Source organism: Octopus bimaculoides, chromosome 6, assembly GCF_046866305.1.
Source record: "Octopus bimaculoides isolate indiv1 chromosome 6, ASM4686630v1, whole genome shotgun sequence".
Taxonomy (NCBI): domain Eukaryota; kingdom Metazoa; phylum Mollusca; class Cephalopoda; order Octopoda; family Octopodidae; genus Octopus; species Octopus bimaculoides.
Window position 1 is genome coordinate 55,904,254 of NC_142933.1, and position 21,374 is coordinate 55,925,627.

Genomic DNA, 21,374 nt, shown 5'->3' on the forward strand with positions numbered 1-21,374 from the left:
AAAAACAAAGCAAAAATTAACTGCTTTCATTTAAAAGTCACAACCTTGGAATTGGATTTTCAACAACTTTGAATGTTTTTGTTTGTCAGCCATATGTGTGTGTATGCATGTGTACTTGTTGAGAGAGTGAGAGTGAGAGAGAAAGAAAGAGAGAGAGAGAGAGAGAGAGAGAGAGAGAGAGAGAGAGAGGTAGGTGGGGGACAGACAGTCATACATAGAAAGGGTTTGCTTTGAAAGGTTCTTTTCACAACCTGTAAGTTATAAAGATTTTCATAAAAACTTGAGTAGTTTTAGGTCCTGATTACATCAAACACAAAACAATCTAAATGATTGCGGTTGCAATGGATTTAAAAAGGAAATTTAGCTTCACATTTATTATGTTTCTGATTTTTTTTTACATTTTAGTCAATTATCTTTAAAATATTTCCTATATCTACACATATTCTTTATTCTTTGGATTTGAATGAACTTAGCGCCTTTATTATTAAGTCTATATCTGTACTGCTTATATATTTTGTCTGTAGTCTTTAAACATTTTGAGTTCTACAATGTTTGATCTCAATGTATGCAGTACTTGGGACTTGTTTTCATTTCCGACTGAGGCTTTAAACACTTACTCTCTATACTGTTTGTGTGTGTGTGTGAGAGAGAGAGAGAGAGAGAAAGACTGGATGGATGGATAGATAGAGTAAACTTTGATCAGATGATCATATTAATCCATAAGAATAAAGAAATCTATATTACAACAGAGCAAGAATACTTAATGCATTTTGTCTTCTAACAACATGAAACAAATGTTATGACTCACACCTCCTCAAAGAAATTGAAAGTCCTAACATCAGGCCACATTGCAAGACAATAAACACTATACACACTTACACATGCGTGCACGCATGGGTGCTACCTGAAGAAGATCAAAGAAAAGACCAAACTAAAATATTGTAAAGAGAATGATTAAATGAAGTTAATAATTAAAACACTTAAAGATTCCCAAACATGAAGTAAATCTCAAAGAACATATGCCGTTTTGCCTAATTTATAGCTTCATAATATGAAGATAACATATTTCAAACAGTGATAAAAATATAAACCCATAGATTAAAAAATATAAAATTAATTTTGTATTGAATAGTAGAGTATAATAGTATTTAGAAAAAGAGAAATCTCATTTGAGAAATATGATTAATAATTTAAAGTGGCATATGATTCTGTGTACTGGTAAAGAAGGGTAACATAGTAAAATAATAAAAATAATCCATTCTACTATAGGTACAAGGCCCAAAATTTTAGGAGAGGGGATAAGTCAAATACATCGACCCCAGTGCATAACTGGTACTTATTTTATCAACCCTGAAAGAATGAAAGGGAAAGTCAATCCCAGCAGAATTTGAACTCAGAATGTAAAGATGGACAAATAATAATAATAAGAGTGATGAAAACGTTTCTAATATAGGTATATGAGATGAAATTTTGAAAGTGAAGAATAGTCAATTAAATCAATGCCAATACTTGACAGATACTTTATTTTGTTAACCCCCAAAAGGGTGAAAGACAAAGCTGACCTAGGCAAGAATTGAATTTGGAGCTGGAACAAATACAAGGGGTTTTGTTTGGTGCTGTAATGATTCTGATAATCTGCCACTCTCATATAATGATGACAATAATAATAATCTTTTCTACAATAGGCACAAGGTATGAATTTTTTAGGGAAGGGGGAAGTTGATTACATCAATCCCAGTACTCAACTGGTACTTATTTTATCAACCCTGAAAGGATGAAAGGCAAAATCAACCTTGGCGGAATTTGAACTCAGAATGTAAGACAGATGAAATGCCACTAAGCATTTTGCCCAGCGTGCTTATGATTCTGCCAACTCACCGGCTTAATAATAATAATAATAATAACTATTCTTTCTCTAATTTTGGCACAAGGTCAGCAGTTTTGAGAGGAGGGGGTAATTCAATTACATTGACCCTAATACTTGACTGGCATTTTATTTTATCAACCCAGAAAGGATGGAAAGCAAAATTGACCTCAAAAGTACTTTAACTCAGAATATAAAGAATCAGAAGAAATACTGTTAAGCATTTTCCGCAATGCATTAATAAGTCAGCCAGTATGACATCTTAATAATAATAATCATCCTTTATAGATGCAAGGTTTGAAATTTTGTGGGAGGGTGCTAGTCGATTACATCAAACCCAGTGTTTAATGGGTTCTTATTTAACTAACCCTGAAAGGATGAAAGGCAAAGTTTGAACTCTGAATGTAAAGACAGCTGGAATGCTACTTAGCTCTTTGTCCAGCGTGCCAACAATTCTGCCAGCTCACCACCTTAATAATAATGATGATCATGATGATCATGATGATGATGAAAAAGAGCATGATTATTATGGTGGTGAAAGTTTTTTTTTTTTTATTTTACAAGGTGCAAATCTCTTTTCTAAATGAAATTAAATCAATATCAATGCCTTACTGGTGATACATATTTTATAACTTTCTCCACCACAGAGAATTAAGAATAAAGCAAATCCTAGTGATATTTAAACTGAAGAAGACACACTAAAATATTTGGTCTAGCTTACATTGTCTTGATCATTTTCTTTGTAATTTTAATAATAAAGTTGAAGAACTTCTAAGCAAACCCTTCATATGTAAACTCCAAAATGAGAGTGATTCTAGAGAGTGTATACATTCTCAGAACAATACACCCCAACTGCTACCAAAATTTTTTTTCCATAAGTTGGAAATAAGAATGTTTGGTACAAGTCTTCTCCATAGAAAAGGTAGAATGGATTATCTGTACCCTAACAAAGTTACCAAACTGATGATGATGAGTTAATGATAATTACAGAAGACTAGGTAGTAGGCACAGTCTGTACATGTTGGCACGATCGTCTATGTTTATATATATATATATGTATATATCCTTTACCTTTACTTTACTTGTTTCAGTCATTAGACTGTGGCCATGCTGGGGCATTGCCTTGAAGAATTTTTAGTCGAATGACTCGACCCCAGTACTTATATTTTTTAAAGCCTGGTACTTATTCTATCGGTCTTTTTTGCCAAACCGCTAAGTTACGGGGACATAAACACACCAACACCACTTGTCAAGGTGACAAACATGGATACAAAGACACAAACAAATATATATATATATATATATATATATATATATATATATATATATACACACACACACACACGATAGGCTTCTTTCAATTTCTGTTTACCAAATCCACTCACAAGGCTTTGGTTAGCCTGAGGCTATAGTAGAAAACACTTGCCCAAGGTGCCATGCGGTGAGACTGAGCCCAGAATCATGTGGTTGCAAAGCAAGCTTCTTACCACATAGCCATGCCTATATATATTATGGAAACTAATACCATAACATTCATGTACACAAAATGGATTGAAGGAAAATATACAAGATAAGTATTGATATACTGAACCATTGTTTGTCAATTCAATATCTTGCTAGCAGATATTTCTACAAAGAGATGAAGAAAACAAATTTAGACTGGCTTTTATTCAACAAAATGTAACTTTTCACCAAATAAGAATGGCCTAGATGAATTAACTATTCCCAGTCCTTTCTTCTTTTAACTAAGCTAAACAACTGGGATGCCATGACAGTATCTCCAATCCATAAGCTTGTAAGATATACAACACTCACTTATCATTTGGAACACTGGTAAGAACAAAAATAAAAGTGGTAAAATATATTAATAATTTTGGGATAGGGTGCCAGAGACTAAGACTTATATGACTTAATTGTGTCATCATTAAAATGAGGTTTGGGAAAAAATTCTGTGGAAATCAATTAAAAAAAATAGAAAGAAATGCTAAAGAGAATCATGTTAAATGTCATGAGATTTTTGCAAATGAATAACAAATAGAGGAACATTTTCACAGGAAAAGTCATAAGAAAAGGTGCAGGATTTTACAAAAATAGCAAATGGTGCACAACATGTTTATTTTATAAATTTGAAATAAGAAAATTTGAATCATTATCATTATATGTTGACAGAAATAGGAAATCAAAAATAATCTCTTAATTTAACAAATTTTGTCAAACATTAAATTTTTTTATTAAGAATGTGTAAACCAATCACAGAAATGGAAGCTTGGAAATGGAATTAAATGTTTCTTTGATTGTAGGAAGCTAATGTAATTGCTGTAATAAATGATCACATTTTGTCTGGTATAAACTAAATAGGAAGTTTGTGATAATGCCTCATGTAGTGAGATGACTGCGGGAGGGACAGAGCAACTTTGGCCTGGCAAGTAGAAGATGTTTGTAAAAATGTGCATAAAAATATATCTCAGAAATTTAACAGATGTAGTTCACTGAGATGTTATGAGGTCTTTCATAAAAATCTTTCACTTTTTGGTTTCAGTGTAATTCTGTTGCCTCAGCAGTCATCTAGATGAGTTGTTATAGCATAATAATGCAGTAATAAAATGAACTGGATTTTCAGAAATACCAAAAATTTTAAGAGGAAGATATAATTTGATATGTCATGAATAAAGTTATGGAAGTTAAATGAAGCTTGCTAGTTTGTTAACTTTTATGGAAGGAATAATTGCTTTCTCTCCATAGAATGTATGATAAAATTATCATAGTAAGTGAAAATATATCAATAACATATTTCTAAATATAAAAGGATTGATAAAAAAAAAAAAAGAGGGTAAAATGGTGTTTATTTTATAAATGTAACCTTTGCAGAAATAACTGTCATTCTTTTACTAGCTCATTTGATCAGCTAATTTTGTTTCAAAGTAAGAATTAAACTTTAGTTTAACACATACCATGACATCATCCTGTGAACTTGTCATGAAAATATTAGATAATATTAGATAATGTAAATGATGATGTCTTAAATTGATAAATGGTCATAAATTAGGAGAGGAGAGAGTAATAGTTAATTGACTCTACATGACTAGTACTCATTTTTTCAAACCCTATAAAGATGAAAGGTAATATTGACCCCCAATAGAATTTGAACACCTATTGTAAGGAGACAAAACTAAATACTGAAAGACATTAAGTCCAATGGTCTAATGATTCTGCCCATCCATCACCCTAGATAATGTAAATAATGACGAATATTTTATTTTAAGGTTGAAACATCAATACACCTCATTGTAGAATGAAAAAAGACAGTTAAACAATAAACAAAGGTCTAGAAGATATCAAGTATATATATATATATATATATATACATATATATACATATACAAGAAAGTTTTAAATCATTAAAAAAAAAATTATTTCCAAGAATTGGAAGCAAGAATGCTTCATTGACACTATTTGTTTTATTTTAAGATAAAATAAAATCCAAGTTGAGAGTCAAATGTAAAAATATTCTCTTTGTTTTAAAAGCTAACAAAGATTTTGTTCATGCAGCTGGAAAAAAGTTTTGAAAAAAAAAAAAAAACCCAAAAAACTTTTAATATAAAAGATTTTGAAAACTTGTTGCAAAGATGATGAAATGGCTTGATAGATGTGTCCACTTGGCTGGAGTTTTTTTTGTTTTTCACATGAATTCAGAAATTGAAGAATTGATTATATAGCACTCAGTTTTTTCAGAAAATGAACTTCTTTTAAATTGAAACCTAAATTGGAAGGAGAAAAATACTAACAAAATATCTTCAATTTTATTCAATTATCCATTAAAATATTAATAATATGACAACAATGTAAGATAAACTGCTTTCAATAATTATTCTTTGTTACGAGAGAGAGAGAGAGAGAGAAAGAAAAACAAACTCTTTTACAGCAAGGTTTATAAAACTTAATCTAAATGTCTGTGAATGAAAAAAATAATTAGAAGGAAGCAGCAAAGTTTGTTAGGTTGTTTCTGATGGAGGAATCCATGTGAACAGCAGTTTCCCTGGAAATGTTTTGGTGATGGTAAGAAAAAATGGAGCCAATGGAAACTGAGAAATTCTCTAAATTGATCATTAGAAATGCACATGAGTTACCAAGACAAATTTTCATTTAAATGAAAGTTCATGTAGGTGTGGCATCAATTTTTCTAATATAGGCAGCAGGGACATAACCAATATTTCCATCAGCATCTACTTGCCACCATTCTTCATTTCCTTCCATATCTTGTTTAGCAAGGACTGTCACAACTTGGCCCTCAAACAAAGATACTTGGTTGAGGCCTCCAGATTGAAAAGCATACTCAGCAATGTATAACTATAATATAAAAAAAAAGGAAATAAAAGATTACAAAATTGGAAGAAATGATTATATACCAAAACCACAAAACTAATCTATAATACAAATTGGACATGGGCGATTGTTGTATTCTTTCTTGTCTTGAGGTTCACAGCCAAATGGCTGGGTGGATTCACGTGAAAAATGGCACACATGTGAAGATGGGTGCATAGATTGGAATGCGGTTTGTATTTTTCCCTAGCCCCCATAGTTACCGTGAAAATCGATTAAAACTTTTTCTAATGGAATTCCCCTGTTTGTTCCGCCATTAAAACAACCAGTTGCTCACACAGCCGGCATATACCATTTCGCTAGCAACAAGGGGAGTACAGGATGACAATCAGCCAAAACTTTCGCTATGTTGTCTCTCTTCTTTCATCTCTTTTTTGTGGGGTTAATAATCTTAATCTTTAGTTACAGTTTCTCATTCAAACTACATAATAAGCAGAATCATCAGATTAAGACAGTAGAGTGTTTTGAGGGAGGTTTGGCTGCTATTTCTACCAGGTCTAGCTACCATGTAGAGGTCTGAACTTAATTTTCACTTCCATATTTGCATTTCAAAAATTTAACATAATCAAGCGATGATGATGATGATGATGATTTTCCATAAATCAACTGTCGTAAAAATTTTATACGATGACCTCACATTTACTATGTATGTGTGTGTGTACCTTAAAAGACGTAAGTCATTATGATACACACCTTCACTCACTCACTCTATCTCTGTTTCTCACCCTCTTTCTCTCTCATATACACATGCACAAGCACGCATGCACACACACGTGCACATGCACACACACGTCCATTTCATATATCTTCTTTTAATTTCTGCTCTCTGCAAATAAAATTTTTTACGGATACAACTGCTTACAAAAATAGGGATTAATGTATAATTTCTTTCTATGTTCATAATTAAATCAATGTTTTAATGATTACAGAGAGGTCCAATAGAATAGCTCTCAGAAACAGACTACGTACAAATACATCAATCATCACGACACACACCTTCACTCACTCACACTATCTCTCTTTCTCACCCACTTTCTCTCTCATATACACATGCGCAAGCACGAATGCACATGCGCAAGCACGCATGCACATGCGCAAGCACGCATGCACATGCACAAGCACGCATGCACACGTGCAAGCATGCATACACACGCACACACATGTCCATTTCATATATCTTCTTTCAATTTCTGTTCTTTGCAAATAACATTTTTACGGATACAACTGCTTACAAAAATAGGGATTAATGCATAATTTCTTTCTATGTTCATAATTAAATCAAGGTTTTAATGATTAGACAGAGGTCTAATAGAATAGCTCAGAGAAACAGACTACATACAAATTTGTTCTTCACAACTCCTGAAGCTGTTTCCTGACAAGAGGCGGGGGGAGTCAGGAAATTTTCATACAGCTGGAGGCTCCAATTGAAAAAGGGGACCCGAAATGATAAGGTTGAGAAATGCTGTTATAGATTATGCCTAACTGAAAAAGATCACAACCACATTATCCAAACAGACTAGGTGAAACCGGACTTAGCTGCTAGTTTTATATAAATAGTTCTATGCCCATATTATTATACGTATGCATTTAATAGGATTAGGTGGCACGTAAAATACACCATCTTGAGCATGGCCGTTGCCAGTATCGCCTGACTGGCCTTCGTGCCGGTGGCACATAAAAGCACCTACTACACTCTCGGAGTGGTTGGCGTTAGGAAGGGCATCCAGCTGTAGAAACTCTGCCAAATCAGATTGGAGCCTGGTGTAGCCATCTGGTTTCATCAGTCCTCAGTCAAATCGTCCAACCCATGCTAGCATGGAAAGCGGACGTTAAACAACGATGATGATGATGATGATGATGATGATGTTAAGGTTGTAATTGTTAGTAATATACTCAGCCACTTGCATGATAATTCTATGGGGATGGAGTTCAGCCCCCTCTTGTTCATCATAGTCCTCTAGGTAAAACAGAAGAATTCAAGACAGGCTGCCTCTGGGAGCTCCTCTATGTTGATGACCTTGCTCTTATAGCTGAATCCCTACCTGAGCTAAAGAAGAAGTTCCAGGTATGGAAACAAGGTCTGGAATCAAAGGGCCTTACAGTTAACCTGGCAAAAAACGAAGTCTTAGTAAGTAGGAAGGTAGACAAATCACAAATCCTCTCAGGTAGATGGCCCTGCTCAATCTGTAGAAAAGGTGTAGGTAGAAACTCCATAAGATGCACCCAGTGTAAGCTTTGGACACACAAAAGGTGCAGCAACAACAAAGGAAGGTTAACAGAGAAACTAACTTTTGTATGGTGCATAGGAATAATAAATGCTGAAGAAAATAGACTCCATCAACTGCCAGGAGGGCAAGCTAGAGGTAATAGATAACTTCTGGTATCTAAGCAACCAGGTTAGTGGTAGAGGGGGTTATTCTAGAGCATAGCTCTGAGAATAAGATTAGGCTAGGCAAAGTTCAGAGAGCTCCTACCTCTGCTGGCAACAACGAGCCTCTCTCTCAGACTGAAAAGCAGATTGTTTGATGCCTGTGTGCGAACAGCTATGCTGCATGGCAGTGAAACATGGGCTATGACAGCCAAGGACATGCATAGGCTTGAGAAAAACGAAGCCAGTATGCTTTGCTGGATGTGCAATATCAGTGTGCATGTTCGACAGAGTGTAAGCATCGAGAGAAAAGTTAGGCATAAGAGGAATCAGATGTGGTGTGCAAGAGAGAATGTACTGGTATGGTCATGTGATGTGTATAGACGAGGACAACTGTGTAAAGAAGTGTCACTCTCTAATTGTGGAGGCAACCTGTGGTAGAGGTAGACGCAGGAAGAGATGGGATGAGGTGGTGAAGCATGATCTTAGAACTTTGAACCTCACAGAGGCAATGACTACTGACCAAGACCTTTGGTGATGTGCTCTGCTTAAGAGGACCCATCAAGTCAAGTGCACCCATGCTGGTGGCACATAAAAAAATCACTTTTGAACATTGGGCCTGACGGAGGCAAAGTGGCTGAGTTCCTTTCAAGCAGTGGGAGTGTGATGGAATCTGTTTTCTGAGCATCTGTAGTGTTTATTGCCCCTATGCATCTGCCGCACATTAAAGCTATCTTCTTGGTTAATCTTCCATTGATGTTGCTGCACCTCTTATGTATCCATAGCTTACACTGGGTACATCTTATGGAGTTTTTACCTACACCTTTTCTACACATCGAGCAGGGCCACCTACCTGAGGGTGTGTGTGATGGGTTCGCCTTCCTACTTACTAGAACTTTGGTCTTTGCTACATTGACTCTAAAGCCTTTTGATTCCAAACCTTGCTTCCACACCCAAAATTTATTTTCTAGTTCCGGTAGTGATTCTGCTATGAGGGCCAGGTCATCAGCATAGAGGAGCTGCCAGGGGCAACCTGTCTTGAATTCCTCTGTTATTGCCTGGAAGACTATGATGAATAAAAGGGGACCGAGGGCTGAACCTTGGTGGACCCCTACTTCTACCCAAAATTCTTCACTATACTCACTGCCAATCCTAACTTTACTAACGGCCTCTCTGTATAGGGCCTGTACAGCCCTTATTAACCATTCATCAAACTCCAGTACTGCATCGCCCACCAGATAAGGGATTGGGGGACCCTGTCAAAGGCTTTCTCCAAGTCCGCAAAAACTAAGTATAGGGATTTATCTTTAGCTAGGTATTTCTCCTGCAGTTGTCGAACCAGGAATATGGCATCAGTGGTGCTTCTACCCAGCACAAAACCGAACTGCACAAAACCCTCTCTGTGACCTTCATCACCTGATCCAGCAGTTTGATACCCCTGTAGTTATTTCTATCTAGAGCATCACCTTTACCCTTGTAGCAGTTGACTATATATATATATATATATATATATATATATATATATATATATATATATATATATATATATGGTATGATTCACTGGATATGCAATGTCAGTGTGCATGTACAACAGAGTGTAAGCATCTTGAAAGAAAAGTTGGGAAGAAGAGGCATCAGATGTGGTGTGTAAGAGAGACAACTGCACTGGTATGGTTAGGTGATGCATATGGATGAGGACAGCTGTATAAAGAAGTGCTGATCTCTAACTGTGGAGGGAACCCGTGATAGAGGTAGACCCAGGAAGACATGGGATGAGGTGGTGAAGTATGAAGCATGGGTCTCACAGAGGCAATGACTAGTGACCAAGACCTTTGGCATTATGCCATACCTGAGAAGAAAACCCGTCAAGTCAAGTAAAATCGCAGTCATAGCAGATACTGGTGTCATGCAAATAGCACCCATGCCAGAGGCACATAAAAGCACTCATCATGCTCTTGGAGTGGTTGGCATTAGGAAGGGTATCCAGCTGTAGAAACCATGCCAAATGAGACTGGAGTCTGGTGCAACCTTCCAGCTTACCAGCAGCCTTGGTCGCACCATCCAACCCATGCCAGCATGTACAACAGATGTTAAATGATGATGATGATGATGATATATATATATATATATATGTAAATAATATGTGACAGTTATTCGGTAGCCATGATAAAACTCCAAGTTTCGGATGTCGGGGCAGAAACCCACACCGCCATCTCTTCAGGCCAGATAACTGAAGAGATGGCGGCGTGGGTTTCCGCCCCAACATCCGAAACTCGGAGTTTCATCATGGCTACCAAATAATTGTCACACTATTTACAGATAAATTCCTCTATTTACATAATATCAAAGTCTCTTTCTTTCTTTTGTTATCTTACCTTTTCTATCAATACACACACACACATATATATATGTGTGTGTGTGTGTGTGTGTGTGTATGTATATATATATATATATATATATATATATATATATATATATATATATATATATATATATATATGGTAGAGACAACTTTTTGTTGCAAACAATGTCAGTTTCATATAACTGTTAAATGTTATTGTGAGCTTGTAGTGCCTAATTTAATTCTCTGCAGATCAGGGAAAAATAATAGGAATCCACTTGGAAAATCCTGTAGATGTGTGCATCACAAGTTCCAAAAGAATAGTCCACATTTTAACTGGTGATTCCTATAAGGGTTGTAATGTCAGGTACCTATTTTTCTTCATCATCTTTGAATTCTTGCACAAGTTTCTGCATTCTGGTATTAGTCATACAGAAAGTATTTACAGAAATACTTTTTTTCTCTAGTTCTATGTGGAATAGGTGAGGTATGACATTTGACTGTTGAAAGAGTATGTCGTAGTGCTGGTAGTAGTAGTGAGAAAGCAGCGAAAAAGTTGTTAGATTGTAGTAGTTGTGGCAGTAGTAGAACTGTGACACCATGATGTAGTGATAGACTTGTTAGAAATACTAGTCATGATGATAGTTGTAGAGATGTAAAAATGTGGCAGCGTATGTAATAGTAGCATTGGTAAGCCTTGACACCTTGTCACTATCATCTTTATCTCTTCTGCTCCGCCCCAATTACTCTCATTCATCAATCCTCATATAATGTAGGGTAGCCATGTATCTCCTCTACAGTAAAACATCATCATCATCATCATCGTTTAACGTCCGCTTTCCATGCTAGCATAGGTTGGACGATTTGACTGAGGACTGGTGGACCAGGAGTCGACACCAGGCTCCAATCTGATTTGGCAGAGCTTCTACAACCTCTCAAAACCTAGCATAAAGCCTCATTTCTCTCTATTCAGTCCAGGGGAGATATTTTTTGTTTTTCAAGTTACTTAGTGATCTCACTAATACCAGTGTCCTGAAGAAAGCATCTGGTACACTCTGTAAAGTGGTCAGTATTAGGAAAAGCATTCTGTCACAGAAACCATGCCAAAGCAGATATTGGAGCTTGACATCATCCTCCAACTCATCAAACCTTATTGAATCACCTAACCCATGCCAGCATGGAAGGCAGATGTTATATGATGATGTGAGAATGTGCTAGTGGTGATAATAATTGAGGTGTAAGAATGTGGCAGTAGTAACTGTATTAGAGCAGTGAAAATGTGGTGGAAGTAGTGGTAGTATTAGTACTGTGAGACCTGGCAGTGGTGATAATAGATGTGTTGTGATAATGTGGTAGTGCTGGTAGCAGTACAACAGTGAGAATGTGGTGGTGGTGGTATTGCTATCATTGAGAATGTAGTAGTATAGTGTGAGAATGTAATGGTGGTTGGGTGATAAGAACTTGGTTGTAATGAATCAGAGAAATGAAGTTTTTTTTTGGTATGGCTGTGTGAATGTGACAGTAGTGATGATGGGTGTGTAGTAATTTGGTGCTGGTATTATAAAGACCAAACAAAGCAGGCATGTAAATGATAAGAAAATACATTGAAACTTTAAAGACATTCCACTGACCTCGTCAAAAGCAAGAGATGCTTCTGGGGGAGGAGGCAGACGAAGGTCAGACTCCGTTTCTACATTTTGTTCATAGACATGACGCCAATCTTCAGAGGTAGCTTTGTTGGCTGCCAGAGACGCCTTGTCTTCTATCTCTGTATAAATATGGGGTTCAGTGACCTCTTTGTAGTTCTCCTCATCGCCTCCGGGATTAGGGTTACACAGAATACTTTTCGGAACAAATCCTTTCACAGCTGTAACATACAATACAAGAGAGAATCTTAAAAAAAAAAACAATTAAAAAAAACAAACAAATACATGACAGTAATCAAACAAAAAATTGACTGCTGCAACTGCCGCTTTCCATGATGATGCAAAGAAATTAGTATGAAAATATTCCTCTTAGTAAATATATGACAATGTTGTTAATATTATGGCAGTGAAAGTAGAGAACAGGACTAAATACCACTTTGTGTTTAGTGCCCTCTTTCAAGTCTTGATTTCAAATCCTACTGAAGGACAAATTTTCTTTTCATCATTACAGCTATCAGCTACAAATTGTAGCCAAAACTTCTTCAAAAATCACATCTTAAGTTTCAAAAACAGAAGAATATATGAAATAATGTGATCTTTGATACATTACATCTTAATAAAAACATGAAATTGCATGGTCAATGCTGGAATACCTTTGGTCATTGTTCAGCTTCATCATGAACTAATGTTGATTCACTTGACTATACCCAACATCCGAAACTCGGAGTTTCATCATGGCTACCAAATAATTGTCACACTATTTACAGATAAATTCCTCTATTTACATAATATCAAATTCATAGTTTGGTGACAATCTGGGAAATCACTTATTTGGGATGAGATAGTAGAGGGACAGAAAATAGCATATATAGTGCTGAAGAAAGTTTATTCTTCTGCATTCTGAGTTCAAGTTCTAACCTTTTTTGTCATCTCTCTGGAGAGTCAATAAAAAAAGTATCGGTAATATAATGAAGAGTGACTTAGTTGATAATACAGAAGTTGGTCTTGTTACAAACCAAGAGAAAAATGTAAAATCGGAGTTAACAAAAGCAATCAAATGCCTTGTTATATGCATCTTCTCATCTGAATTCCAAGTTGAAATCTAGCTAAGATTGGTTGAGCCCTTATCATAAACTGGAATCTATAGAAGCCAATGAGGGAGCCTCTACATAGTTGCTCAACATGCTAAAAATAGCAACCAACGTCTCTAATCATACTGTCTTAACCCTTTAACATTCAGATTACTCTGTCAAATATAATGCCTATCTATTGAAATTGTTTTGAATTAATCATGTATAATATTGTAACTTTGAGATTTTTATGATATAATTGTTTAATTTTAGAATGACATTGTAGAGTAGGTGTGAGAGGTTGGACTTGGTCAGTTTTAACATAAAACAGGTTGAATACTTTGGTCAGATATAACTGGTTTAAATACTAAAGGGTTAAAGAAAACAAAAAAAGAATGAACATGTCTGAAAACAAAATGAGATGATCATAGCTGAACTGGGATTAAACAATGATAATAAAAACTCATGTTAATATAAAGAAATCAATAGCTTAGTGATCAATATTTTTCTGGTCACTAGGACAATCACGACAAACAGGAAAAAGTGACTAAGGATAAAATATTGTAGTTAGTTTTGTTTTCTTTGTTCTGAGTATAAATCTCGCTAGGCTCAATACTAAGGACATTTTCATGGGATAGATAAAACAAGTAATATATAGCAATCAGATATATACCTCACCCTTACAAATACCAGTATAATGGCTAGACAAACAAATGGTATTTTATCCAAAGTATCAACCAAGATTTTTGTCTTTTCAGGATCAATAAAATAAAAGTCAATGATCCAAAGCAGGATTCCTCTACGTGGTCATTCAACCTGTTAGAAACAACATCAGTTCTCCATCAAATCACATCCAACTTTTTGAAAAAAGGAAGGATGTATTGGATACTGTATTGGATACTGTCATAGATATACTATACTTGAGAAAAAGATTAGAGTATCTTTGATCAAAGGTTTGCTTTTCATGAAATGATAGACTTAAAATATCATTTAGTTGCCATAGTCTTTGTTTCAATTAATTTTGAAAATAATGAAGGAATCTGTAGAAATGTTGTCATTATTAAGTAGGTATTAAGAGCATGTATTAACATGAAACTTTAATGGAAGGTTTTAATTTAGATCACTTTAAAACTGGAAGTTTGTATCATAGAACAAGGGGTAGTCTCAGCTGGGTTGATTGGTACTCAAAGGGTCAATACCATCACCTGACCTGACCCTGGAGAGACTTTGGTGGAATTATTTTGTTGTAAGCATTTGGGAAAGGTCTCTACTCTGAGAATAATTTGCTCTCAGCAGTTTCAGGGATTTTTCTGTCTTTCCTCCTGTGGCTAAGCCATAAAAAATACCCCTGAGATCTGTAAAAGGATTGTGGAAAAAAAACCAAAAAAACTATAAAAAATTTGACAACACTACAGAATATGTGTGTCAGTCGCTGCTTGTTAGATAATTATTTTGTGTGGAAAATTAGAATGAGATTACTAACCTCCATTGTCAACAAACCACTTGCTTTTGTTCCCCATTGGGTCTTGCTCTTTGATAACACCAACAATGTCGTCCACATTCACGCTGATGTCCATAGAGTCAAGACCAGAATAATGAGAAATCACTTTGTACACTTTTTGTTTACCATATTTCTGCATGATCTCTATTCTGTGACTTTCCTCCTGAGATATAGTTGGCATAATATCCTGAAATAACAGAAGGTAACAATATATATATATATATATATATATCAATTTAAATAAGAGCCATAACGCAATCCATAATAAAACTTGTTTAATAACCTATACACATTTCAATGCAAGATCCCAACTCACTCTTGTCTGAGGTAAGAACATAGAGCCTTGCATCTCTTCAGGGCCCTTATTTAAATTGATATGCACCCAAAATTGTATCACATATTTGAAAGTCTTTATATTTAAACAAAGTATAAACAACTTTTCAAGTGAGAATTTTGCTACTTTGATAACAGGTACAATATTTTACCAAATATTTGTTAGAGATCTAAATATACAAATATATATATATATATATATATATATATATATATATATTTATACACATACACACACATACATACATGTATATTTGTGTGCATGTATACACATATAGCCTTTTACACACACACACAGGCCCCATAAGATGGGTAGCATATTTGGTTATCTTAGATTATTTAAAAATTCTTTCCAAATAATATTAAATGTCTTCAGTTACATAAATTCAGATACACTAGAGCTATTATGGCTATTAGTTGGGATGCCAATATTTGTAAAGTTTTCATCATTGATAGTTATTGTATCCACTTCTTAACTGGTTCTGCATGTAACCACATTTCCACTAGCACACACAGAACCAGTAAAGAAGAGGTGGGTATAATAACTATTCCTAATGGAAACTTACAGATATTGGTATACCAACTAATAGCCATAACAATTCTAGTGTAGCTGAATTTGTTGTGCCTCTACCTATCCTATTAAACAATAACCACCTTGCTGGCATTGGTAATAGCAATAATACTAACCACTATAGAAATTGTACTGAAACTTCAAGTAATACTATTGTTCCTAATGTGTCATCTTGCTTATACAAGGCATGGCAGAAAACTCGCCCTGATTTCAAAGATTAATAAACAAACACATGAAGATGCATGGAAAAACTTTGTATTTCTATAAAGTTCATTGAATGCCATTTTGTTCTCTGTTTCCGAGTACCCACAATTGCCTGGAGTGGAGAGCATTGTGCATTTGTAAGAAATACAAAGTTTTTTCTTGTATCTTCATGTTTGTTTTTTGTTAACCTTTGAAATTGGGGCAATCCTTCTGCCACACCCTGTATAATGATAATAATAATAATAATCCATTCTGTTAAAGGTACAAGGCCTGAAATTCATCCTTTCTGCTAAAGGCACAAGACCGGAAATTTGTGGGGAGGGGACTAATTGATTACATCAACTCCAGTGTTTCACTGGTACTTAATTTAATGACCCTGAAAGGGTGAAAGGTAAAATTGACCTCAGCAGAATTTGAACTCAGAATGTAAGGACGGATGAAATGCTGTTAAGCATTTTGCCTGGCATGCTAACAATTCTTCCAGCTCACCACCTTATAACAATAATAATAATATTCCTTTCAACTATAAGCACAAGGCCTGGAATTTGGTGGGGTGGGGTTAAGTCAACCTCAGTGTTTCACTGGTATTTAATTTATCAACTCCAAAAGGATGAAAGGCAAAGCTGACCTTGGTGGAAGACCAGAGCGTGAAAATGGATAAAATGCCGCAAAGCATTTTGCACGGCATGCTAACAATTCTGCCAGATTAATTGACTGCTTAAAGGGACATGTCTAACTAATAATATTGTTTACAAGTGTGATATAACTACCAACACTAATATCTTTATCTGTATAGGCTCAACTTCTGACGTCAAATACAGACTACATAGGCTCATAATAAAGCTAATATCACATCACTGGTTGAAGACGTGTGGCAATTAAAAGACTATGATAGTCAGTTTGAAATTGCCTGGAGTATAATTAGGGAAGCCTCACCATATAACAGATATGACTGAAGATTATGCAGTGCTGCACTACAGGAAATACGAAAATATCAGGGTAGTCTGCTTAATAAGACATCTGAACTTAGGTTAAATTGTTTGCATCATAGAAAAAGAACATTCATTTACTTTAAACCTGTTACATAATGTCTACTATGTTTCTATATTTCTTTCATGGTAATTGAGTATATTTAGTCTGTATTTCTATGAACAGTAGGATACCTATGTTTGCTGTTGATAAACATATACTAGTAACATACTGTGAAACGAAATGTCAGTATAGCTGTATTGCATAATATAATTGTGTTATAGTGTATGAACTCACTATGGACATAACTTCCCCTTTTCTTGGTTGTATTAGATCCAATACAGAGGCAGGAAAATCTTTTTAGTCGTTAGGGTCACTATGGATGTTAATCCAGTCCTAATAGCGGCCTATCTATCTGTCTGTCTGTCTGCCTGTCTATCTATATGTCTGTCTGTCTGACAGTTATTCTGTCTGTTTGCCTCTCTCTCTTAGCAGATACCTGTGGATGTTACTGTTACCTTTCTACACCTGAAGTGAGAGGCAGAAATAAAAATAAAAGGTGTTAAGCAGAGGAGGTATACTTGAAGTGAGCAGTAAAGCAAGAGAGAGGAGGGACAGAGAGAGAGAGAGAGAGAGAGAGAGTGAGACAGAGAGTGAGTGGTAACTGAAAGAATGGGGTTTGTTTTGTTTTTAAATGTTTATCAGTATTTTCAGAGTAGACAGATACATAACCACAGCAAATTCTGGATGTTACTTTTACTTTCCTACAATTTAATCAATTACAGTATTTTATATATTGGGTCCTCAGCCAATATAGAAACATTTCTCATGGCACCACCAGCACACAATTTACAAATGCTTACATTTTTTGTTTTCCGTGAAGTTTTCATGGCTCCAGTTAGTGATTATAATTTATATTATATGTGTTTATATGTGAGTGTATGTATATAAATGTATGTATGTGTGTGCACACGCATACATGTATACACATATACGTATGTTTGTAATTTACTTATATGAATATTTTGACTATCGTCTCTAACCTCCATATAAGTTAGATGATTCTCAAACTGAAATTTGATATGCCATCTTACTCTTATATTTTACATTTTGAATTAAGTTTTGTTACGTTAATTATATTATTTATACTATTGAGGGTATATTTGAATATGTTCTTATATATGTTGGCATGTACATATCCATATTTATATGCAAATATATATATATATATATATATATATATATATATATATATATATATATATATGTATGCATGTGTGTATGTTACTTAGGTGTGTGTATGCACACTTGTATATGTATGAATGTATAAGCTCCATTTGTATGAATATACCTAGCTATGATTGTCTATCTGTTGATGTGTGTTTTGATACGTATATATTGGTTTATTTGTGAATGCATGCATAATGGCTCATCTATACTTGTATGAGAACGTGTGTCTGTATATATGTATTTATGTGTGTATATTTGTGTATATATATGAGTGTGTGTGTGTGTATATATGTGTGTGTGTGCATACACATATATATTTATTTATTTATGTGTTTCAGCCAAGTGGCTGCGGTCATGCTGGTGCACCACCGTGAGAAATATGTTTATTTTTGATTTTTGTGTTTGTATAATTTATGGCTTGTGTCTGAATTGTATATGTATCTAAGTGTATGCTGTCACTAAATGACCCTGGTTGGATGCTATTTGTCTGGTAAATAGCACCAGTGCAAATGTATTTCATTACATTATCTGTCCCTCTGACCACCCACTAATGACTCTGGATAGCCTATACAGGGTCTAGCTATGATTAGTATATTCACTTTCTGATTGTCATTGAAATGAAGGAGTCAAACTATATTTGTTAAATGTTAAATGTTAAAAGTTAAATTTTAGGTTAAAATTTTTATTCACCTGAAGTAAACAGTTCCATGATGTAATTGATTTGTTCATCAAAAAAAAAAAAAGCATCTGAAACAGCTGTAGTAAACCTCAACCCATTTGTATTCTTACTTATATATATATATATATCTTTTATCTTTTACTTGTTTCAGTCATTAGACTGTGGTCATGCTGGGACACTTCCTTGAATTTTTAATCAAATGAATCAACCCCAGTACTTATTTTTTAAGCTTGGTACTTATTCTCTTTTGCTAAACTGCTAAGCCACAGGGATGTAAACACATCAACGCCATTTGTCAAGTGGTGGTGAAAGCACAAACACAGACACAAAGACACACACACACACATATACAACAGACTTCTTTCAGTTTCTGCCTACCAAATCCACTTACAAGAGGCTTTTGTCAGTCTAAGGATATAATAGAAGACACTTGCCCAAGGTGCCACACAGTGGGACTAAACCTGGAAACATGATTGAGAAGCAAGCTTCTTACCAAACAGCCATGCCTACACCTATATATTTATCTATTTATCCATATGTATAATACAGACATACATATTGACAGCCATGACTATAATTAATACTCTTAAAAATATACTCCAATTTATTTTATCTAGAGTCTATTAGAACTTACAACATCTACCCCTAATGCAGAAATACAACAATCTTAAACTATAGATGCTCCAAGAATAACTCACTTTGGATGTTCAGACATAAATCATAAGTACCAAATAATACTCTGATGAAAGGTAGTTTTGTGTGTGTGTGTGTGTGTGTGTGTGTGTGTGTGTGTGTGTGTGTGTGTGTGTGTGTGTGTGTGTGTGTGTGTGTGTGTGTGTTTATATATTTTAACATCACCCTTATACTTGATTTATTGTTTTGTGACCTATAATGTTGCGTTAGCTCTTTAGCATTTAAATTGGTCATATCTGGCCCAAATATTATGCATATTTTATGTTCAAACTGTTCAGATTTGGCCCCTCATAATGTATCTTACAATGTCGTTCTAAATATAAACAATCACATCATTAAAATCTCAAAGCTATGAGATAATGTATGATTCATTTAAAACAATGTGAATAAAAAAGCATTACATTTGATAAAGTAATCTGAATGCTAAAGGATTAAAAAAAGGAAACTGGATCCTGTATAAGATCAATTTTAAAGTATATAAACATAAGCTTTATGTTTTAAAATAAATTGAATAGTGGCCTTATTAATCATTTAATTAAGATTATATATATATATATATATTATATTATTGATGGAGTCTCCCATTGATTTGACATACAAGAATCCAACAGCCTACACTTTCATTGTCAATCATAATGCTTATGTCAAATATGACATTTGAGACCTGGCAATGATTTGCTAAGAAGCCTGTAGATGTTGCAAGTACGAGGATTATGGGTCAGTAAAGGCAGTATATTTGCAGCTGCTTTTCTTCTTTGCACCCCTAAGCTTGTTAATGCTGGTTGAAACAGTCTCTTATACCATTTTGATCTAGTGATCTCCATTTTGTTCACTCCAAGCTGTTGTGAGCTGTATTGACTGCTGAGAGGTTACTTTTCAGTTTGTCCTTATATCTGAGCCATGATTGACTAACACACCTGTGCCCACCATCAAGCTGGCTGTACATGAGGTATTCTTTTGTTACTCATTCTGAAAACACACACACACACACACACATATAGGCCCCTTCAGAACCCGCTACAACCACAAGTCCTCCTTCAACATCCCAGAGAGATGTAACACCACAACTCTAGCCAAGCATGTTTGATCTTTGAAAGAAAGGACCACCAAGTACAGTATAAAGTGGAAGATCCTAGAGAAATGTAAACCATACTTCAATAGCAGCAGGAAGTGGAGGTTATGCTTGGCTGAGAAATCATGATTTTAAAGAGCACTCAGTGCCCAGGTATTTACCTGAATAGCAGAAGTGAAATTTTTAATTCTTGCCCACATAAAAGGAAGTACAGCCTATCATACCTGCATGCCCCATCATGACTACAATTATCAGTCCCTCAATTTGTGCCCTCCACCAATACCCTGGAGTCTAGCAAAGAGTTTGACCAGAGCATTCACTAATGCACTCACAAATGAACACGCACACCCCAACACGGCTGACACCTACGTAATAGACTGTTTTCCACCCACTCCCTGATACAAACTTCCACACACATGGTACTCCTACACACACCGCATTCACACATAAAGG

At 35.0% G+C, this 21,374-nt stretch overlaps 1 protein-coding gene across 8 annotated transcripts in view; it reads right to left on the minus strand.

Annotated features, from left to right (window-relative positions):
• Positions 1-5,650: 5,650 nt before the first annotated feature.
• The window catches only part of LOC106882709 (dynamin-binding protein), a 308,006-nt gene continuing 292,282 nt past the window's right edge, over positions 5,651-21,374 (minus strand). For all 8 annotated transcript variants that reach the window (XM_052968787.2, XM_089353937.1, XM_089353934.1 and 5 more), the window contains 3 exons: positions 15,153-15,357; positions 12,585-12,820; positions 5,651-6,211 (listed from right to left, as the gene is read on the minus strand). In XM_052968787.2, coding sequence (XP_052824747.1) covers positions 6,020-6,211; positions 12,585-12,820; positions 15,153-15,357 — 633 coding nt within the window. In that variant the 3' untranslated portion in view covers positions 5,651-6,019. The remainder of the gene's footprint in view (positions 6,212-12,584; positions 12,821-15,152; positions 15,358-21,374) is intronic.